The sequence below is a fragment of the Carex rostrata genome, chromosome 5 (genome assembly GCF_964058835.1).
Source record: "Carex rostrata chromosome 5, lpCarRost1.2, whole genome shotgun sequence".
Classification (NCBI taxonomy): domain Eukaryota; kingdom Viridiplantae; phylum Streptophyta; class Magnoliopsida; order Poales; family Cyperaceae; genus Carex; species Carex rostrata.
The window spans coordinates 10286008-10293513 of NC_135922.1; the positions used below are offsets into that span (position 1 = coordinate 10286008).

Below are 7506 nucleotides of genomic sequence, written 5' to 3' on the forward strand. Positions count from 1 at the left end.
AATATATTTTTATTCTTTTTATTTATTTAACTTTTTATTTGATTATTTTAAAAAATGATTTTACAATTTGTCAATTTTTTTATAATAATAAAATAAAATGTTAAATAAATAGGGATAGAAAAAAGTTATGCTTTTTATGGGAATATTAAGTATTATGATGTTTTGATGATGTTATTGACTATTTTAGACGTTTATTATTTGAGCACACTTGAATTTTTTCGCAATAAAAATTAAATTGTACCCGTGTATATAACTCATTTCACGTGCTAAAAAAATATGAAATAAAATATAGAGATAGCTAATTGAGAAATGAACCAATTATATAGAACATATATGTCATAATGAATAGAAATATATAAATCCATCTACTCATATATGCTTTTTTTGGGGGGAATTTCATGTATACCCCAGAAAAACATCAAAATTATCAATTTCGTCCTTTAGAATTCATAATATCATATATTTACTCTTCTAACCATCAAAAACTCACAAATTTATCAATTTATTGTCTTTTTTATTAAAACTAATTTTATATTTATGAAGTACCCATTTTCTATTAAAACTAATTTTAAATTTATACATTAGAAAGGTAAATATATATGATATTATGAATTTTAGAGAGAGAAATACGTGAAATTCCGGCAAAATTCAAAATAAAAAAATTACAAGAAACCACACCAACCAGAGCACGCCACCTCCTCGCCTTTCTGATGCTGACACCTGTCTTCACCCAAAAGATTCCTGTGATCATGTCCCAACGATGGCCAGGTAACCTATTTAATGCATGTCATTTCCTGTGATCATGTCACTTTAATATGTCGTGACAACCCCGTAATAAACCTGGTCCAGGTTTATTACGGGGTTGTCACGACACATGGCAAGTGGATGGTTAATAAATACTTTGGCCAGGTTTATTACGGGGTTGTCACGAGACATGGCATGTGGATAGTTATTAATAAATACTTTGGCCAGTTTTATTACGGGGTTGTCACGACATATCACACATGGCATGTGGATGGTCAATAAATACTAATGTTGACTTTTCCTTCCTAGTTATTTTTTATTTTTTTTCCTTTCCTTTTCTTGAGATCCAGGATTCTAGGCCATAGAGATTCTTTCTCACCTGGCCTCTCCGATTAACTACTAGTCCTATTACCAATTGAATCATACTATATCTCCCTAGCTTCCTAGAAACTCTTTTGCATCTGCCATTACCAACAGTAATTTTCTGATTCTTTGTTCACTAAAAAACCATCCTACTCTCAAATTTCAGATAAAGATTAACCTCCTGTACTCCTTGTTTGTTCAAGTACCTTCCATATATATTAACCACAAATGGCAGATTTACTGCTGTCAGCCTTGATTCCAGTAGTGATGAGCAAAGCGGCAGACTCGCTGTTTCAGCGAATCGGGGAGATGTGGGGCATCAACGACCAGCGCGAGAGGCTCCACAACATGCTTCTCGAAATCCAGGCTGTACTTCCCGATGCTGAGGAGAAAGCAAATTCTAATGCAGCCGTGAAATCGTGGCTTGAGAAGCTCCAATCAGCTGCTTATGAGGCTGATGATCTGCTTGACGAGTTTTGTTATGAGGAACTGCGTCAGGATGCCATTAGACGTGGTCAGAAGGTCGGTAATGTAAGTGACTTTTTTTCCCTTGAAAATCCTGCTCTCATTCGTTATAGGCTGAGTGGGAAGTTGAAGAATGTTTTGGGAAGGGTTGATGGTCTTGTTGTCCAGATGGGGAGGTTTGATTTTGTTCACGGGCAGAGGGTGCATGTGGTCAATCGTATCAGAACTGATTCACTTGTGGTTGAATCAAAAGTTGTGGGAAGGGATGAAGATAAAGAGAAGGTAGTGCAATTATTGCTTGAAGGGCATGAAAATGATGATCTCATTGTTGTTCCGATAGTTGGTATGGGTGGGCTCGGCAAGACAACTCTTGCTCAGCTAGTGTACAATGATCCTAGAGTGAAAGAATATTTCGACTTAACATTATGGGTTTGTGTGTCTGAAGAGTTTAATATTGGTCATCTTGTTAAATTAATTGTTGAATTAGTTGAAGGGGGTTGCAATCTTTCTGTAGACAACATGGAGATGCTACAAAGGCGTTTAGGTCAAGTTTTATGTGGAAAGCGATACGTTCTCGTGCTAGATGATGTTTGGAATGAGAATGCCCATGAGTGGGAGCGGCTGAGGGCTATATTAAACTGTGGTAATTCTGGGACTGTCGTAATAGTTACCACAAGAAGTGAGAAAGTGGCTACTATAATGGGTACGGTTGAGACATATAATTTGGGATGTTTAGATGAGGAGGATTCGTGGTGCCTGTTTCACAAAAGGGCATTTAGCAAGGGGGTCAAGGAATGCCAAGAACTGGTTCAGATTGGTAGAAAGATGGTTCATAATTGTCGGGGATTGCCACTAGCCATTAATGCACTAGGTAGCTTAATGAGTTTTAAGTATGAGGTGCGAGAGTGGTTGGATGTACTCCAAGAAAGCAGGACATGGGAACAAAGTTCTGTTAAAGAGGAGGTTTTGTTGGTATTGAGGCTAAGCTACGACCACTTACCTTCGTACATGAAAATGTGTTTTGCTTTCTGTGCAGTATACCCCAAGGATTATGTGATGGACAAGGATAAGCTGATCCAATTTTGGATGGCAAATGGATTTATTCCATCTGATGGGTCTAGTAGCCCGGAAATGAAAGGCAACAATATTTTTAATGAATTGGTTTGGAGGTCATTTTTTGAGGAAATTAAGCAAGTTGGTCCGGTCCGCATACATTGTTGGACAGATAAATTTGCGTATCCATGGGAAGAACATTGCTTTCAAACCAAGTTCAAAATGCATGATCTGATGCATGACCTTGCTCAATCCATCATGGGTATCAAATGCCTCTCCACATCAGAAGTTCCAGCACAGGTTAACAAATCAATGATTAAGGTCCATCATGTTTCAGTAAGCACTACTCCGGTAGATATTAACAAAGTCATTGATTGCTTCCCTTCTATTCGGAGCCTCATTTATTCGTACTGTCCTAAAGGTTCTAGCTATGTGAAAAACATTGGATTTCTCAAACCAAACTCGCTGCGTACATTAGAATTACGTGTAGTTCCTATTGGGAAAACTATCTTTACAGCCGGAAAAATAAAACACTTGAGATATTTGGAGCTTTCGATCAGTGAATGTACATCATTGCCTGACGCAATAAGCACTCTCTATCTCTTGCAGACCCTAAGGCTCCCCCATTGTTGGCATCTAGAAAAGTTACCAGAAGGTATGCGATATATGAGTAGCCTTCGGCATCTATGTATTACTGAACCATGTCCTAAATTAAGAAGCATGCCCGAAGGTTTAGGACAGCTAAATTGTTTGCAAATATTGACAACATACATTGTTGGCTCCGATGCCGGTAATGGTATTATGGAGCTCAATAACTTGAATAATCTCCATGGCCAATTGCATTTGTACAACCTAAGGGAAATTAAGCATGCTGTAGATGCAAGGCAAGCTAATTTGATAGCTAAACAAAATCTGGATGATCTGGCATTATGCTGGGGAATGCCAAAGAATTACGATAACATACCAGAATCAAATGCTCCGAAGGTAATGCATTGCGATCCTTTTGAAGTGTTGGATGCTCTTAAACCTTGCAACAACTTAAAGGTTCTTAAAATCAAAGATTACAGAGGCAAAAATTTTCCCGTCTGGATGATAGAGTACCAGATGCTAGAAAATCTGATTGAGCTGTATATAATTGGATGTAGAGAGTGCACAAGAATACCACCAGTAGAAAAACTACCTTTCCTTCAAAATATCAAACTAAAACATTTGGATAATTTGAGGATTCTTTGCACCGAAGGTGGTGAAGATGCCCGAATAGCTTTTCCATCATTAAAAACGATGGTATTGTCTGAAATGCCAGAGTTATGCAGCTGGTGTGACGGTGAAAAGGGCAACAGGTCATTACTAATTTTTCCTGAGTTAAAAGCACTAGAAGTCATTAATTGCCCCAAGCTGACTGCAATGCCAATTGTACCGTCACTCAAGAGCATGTCTGCAATAGGAAACAAAGACTTGTCACGCTTTGCAACAGCATTAACTACATTGCATGACCTGTCACTTGTGGGCCATGGTGGAAATGAATCTCTTTCTTTTCAACCTTGGGAGTCACTCAATAAATTAAATTTGGGGAAATACGACAATATTGTACTAGTAGGTGCAAAAGAGGGGGAGGTGAGTATAACTCAGACAAAATGTCGAAGTTTGAGTTTCTTGGCAGTGTCAAATATTCCATTAAATACGGCCTTATGGTTCTGGAAGTGTTTTACATTTCTTGAAAATCTGCAGATTGATGGATGTGATAGTCTCATTTATTGGCCTGAGGAAGTGTTCAGAAGTCTTAACTGCCTAAGATATCTTCGTATTTCTAAGTGCCTAAACTTTCTTGGCTCACAACTGGAATTACCTGTTGGGAGGTCAATCACAGAAGTGTTTTTGCCAAAACTTGAAAAATTAGATATCGTAGGCTGTCCAAATCTGGTCGAAGTTCCCAAATGCTCAACAATTAACAATATGCTGCGCATTGGTAGTAATCCAAAACTTCAAACCTTACCAGAATGGTTGGGAAGCATGATTGCTCTCAAAGACTTGTATATTTTAAGATGTGAAAGCTTGCACTGCTTACCACGGAGCATAGGAGGCCTCACCAGTCTGGAAACGCTCTGCATTAATGGCTGCCCCAACTTGACACATCTTCCAGAAGGAATGGAAGGGCTTGAAGCACTTGATTTACTTTGGATCAAAGAGTGCCCAAAGATAAGGGTTCTTCCTGAAGGTCTGTTACAGCACCTAAAGAACCTCAATGATTTTAGGATCGAAGGTTGTCCCCACTTGGAGAGACATTTTCGAATGTTTGGGAATTATAGGCACCTAATTTCTAAGATTCCAATTACAAAATTTGGAGAACAAAGAAGGTCTGACATATTAAAAAATCTCGCACTGTCATTGCCCTCATGCAAAATCACTTGCTTTCCACCACGATCCTAAACCCATCGTAATTACCATCTGAGGTATATATAGTACATCCACATTATAGCATTTTAATTTTTTATTCAAATGTGTTTCTAAACTTATAAAGAGCAATCTTGAAGAATAAGAAATTATAAATGTAGAACAAAGTAGTCTTACAAGGTAATACAAGCATATCAATGATTAATTACAAAAAATGTTCAACTGATTGCTCGATCAATTGGTATCCATCACTATGGTTCTTCTTTGTCCATTCAATTGTATGTAATGAACATGAGTAATGCAATAGACATAAATTGTTCACATATATAGGTTTTTTTTTGGCAGATTTGCTTATTTGTTTAATGCCAACAAAATATAATTTGAACAGTCATCAGTATTGCACAAAGATTAAGTTATGCTCTTAGGTGGAAGTCTTCATCATCAGTATTGCACAAACATTAAGTTATGTTGTTTGGTGGAAGTCTTCATTATCTCATCTTGATTTAATACACCCTTACAGGTTCGACAAATGCTTCACAATCTATCAGTAGATGCATCGTGGGAGTATTTTCTTGAGTGAAACATTTTGGCAGCTATTTTGTCCAGCTTATTCTGAGATGATCTACACAGGAATTATTATGAAATCACAGCTAGAGGTAAATATTTTCAATCTGAAATGTAGATCAATAGGCATTATATGTAGCCATATTTATTGTTTTGACCTGAGTTTTTTCTTGTACTTTATGAAGAAATTTTAATTTAGCTGGTGATTCTGCTCAAAGACATTCTTCTGTGGGACTCTGGGCATTTGTACTCTATGGAGATTTCTTTAAATTAGTTGGTGATCATGTCAGATGTTTCCCAACAAAACCAATCTTAACAGTAATAAATAAAATTTTGGGGTCCTTATTGTAAAAAAATGTTAACATAAGACAGAGGTGCTAATTGAGCAAATTCATATTGTCTTTCCTTTCTCTAGTATGCTCAACTAGTTATATGCTCCTGTAGAATTAGTTTTTTTTTTTTTTTTCATTCAAGTGAATAAGGGAGTAGAGAGACAAAGAAAGCGAGCAATGTATGTGCCGGAGGCTGGATATCAGTACAATCTGACTTCCAAGTAGAATAATCTCTTAAGCAGGTCAGCCTGTAGAATTTATTTTCTTGTAAATTGAATGTCGTTGTCCATCGGCAAATTTATAATGGAAAATATTGAAATGACATCGTTCTTATTTATTCAATCTGAACAGGATTACAAGTATTGGATTTGGGAGAAGCATCTTCTGGACATGACAAACCAGGGAAAGCTGCAAGTCAAACTTCGGCTATTCAAAAGTAAGCATTAGCTATGTTGAATGAGTCAGTCATATTTAAATTGTTCTGTTTGCTTTGGGGACATTGTCACTGATACATAGGTATATAGTCAGCTACTGATAAAACTCTATTATTACAAAAGTAAAATTCCATTCTTAAATAACCATTGTTTATATTTAAATGCGCAGTTTGTAGAAGCCCCTTAGAGCTAAAAAGTCATTCTATCATTCTCCCAATTTTCACAAAAGTAAGTTCTAATTGCTATATCCCTCTGTTAATTGAAGAAGCTATTTCCTTTATATCTCTACCCATGACAAATAAATATTAGATTATGACGGTGACCATTAACTGATAATTAACTCGCAAATTCAAAAGATTTTTAGAAGGAGAGATGAATCTTCCATTCAAAAGTTGACTAATCGACAATCATGCAGATACAAGCGTTCTTTACTAAATGATTGGTTAATCATACAGAGCATCTTGGTCATGCACTTCATCTCCAATGAATGATGATAGACAAGATTATGTGGGTCTTCAGACACTTATGAAAATCCAGGCAATTGTATGAATACCCGCTAGATGACTAAAGCATGGAAGGCAAGGCAGAGGGTAGAATACCCACTAGATATGCTTCAGCATTCTCTCACACAGTTCTAAATTCTAGCTGTTGTTTGGAACACCTTCAAGTTTAAAATAGGAACATGGTGCCTTCTGTTTTACATGGTACAATGGAATCTCATAGTGCACCAATTCTTGTTTTATTTGTCCTTTTTTTTCAGTCCTCTGTATTTGATGTTGCTCTGTATAAAAAGCATATCTATGTAATTTGTGGTTGCTTCTTTCCATCAGCAGTTATTTGTTCTTTATATTTAAAGTTTGTTTCAAGTTCAAATTGAAATTTCCACATAGTTTAACAATTCCTTTTTTCTTTTATTATTTTTTTTTCTCTTCTTTGAATCCTCTGTATTTAATGTTGCTCTGATACTTCAAATGAAACAGAGCAAGAATTTATTGAATGGGCCCTGGATAGTTCTATTAAGTAGAGTCTTGTCAACGCTCCAATTTGAAACAATGATATGATTGTTTTCCGTCGGAGATAATGTTATATTGACATTTTTCCTTTACTTTTATTTTTAGTTATTTCACAACAGACAATTCGGAGGGTTTTAAGGCCTTTGC

General features: G+C 36.3%; 1 protein-coding gene across 4 annotated transcripts; it reads left to right on the forward strand.

Moving 5' to 3' along the window:
* Positions 1-1289: 1289 nt before the first annotated feature.
* Positions 1290-7385, forward strand: LOC144554013 (putative disease resistance protein RGA3). 4 transcript variants are annotated; one of them, XR_013511508.1, is made up of 6 exons: positions 1290-5075; positions 5537-5672; positions 5766-6154; positions 6264-6348; positions 6516-6574; positions 6762-7385. XR_013511508.1 is itself a non-coding variant. In XM_078302195.1 (2 exons), exon 1 carries the CDS (start codon positions 1336-1338, stop codon positions 5050-5052), a length of 3717 nt encoding a protein of 1238 aa, XP_078158321.1. In that variant the 5' UTR covers positions 1290-1335; the 3' UTR covers positions 5053-5075; positions 5537-5748. The 4 variants fall into 4 exon arrangements, 1 of the variants encoding a protein (XP_078158321.1); XR_013511509.1 differs by having other exon boundaries at positions 6802-7385; XR_013511510.1 differs by lacking the exon at positions 6516-6574 and having other exon boundaries at positions 6762-6780.
* The last annotated feature ends 121 nt before the right edge of the window (positions 7386-7506 follow it).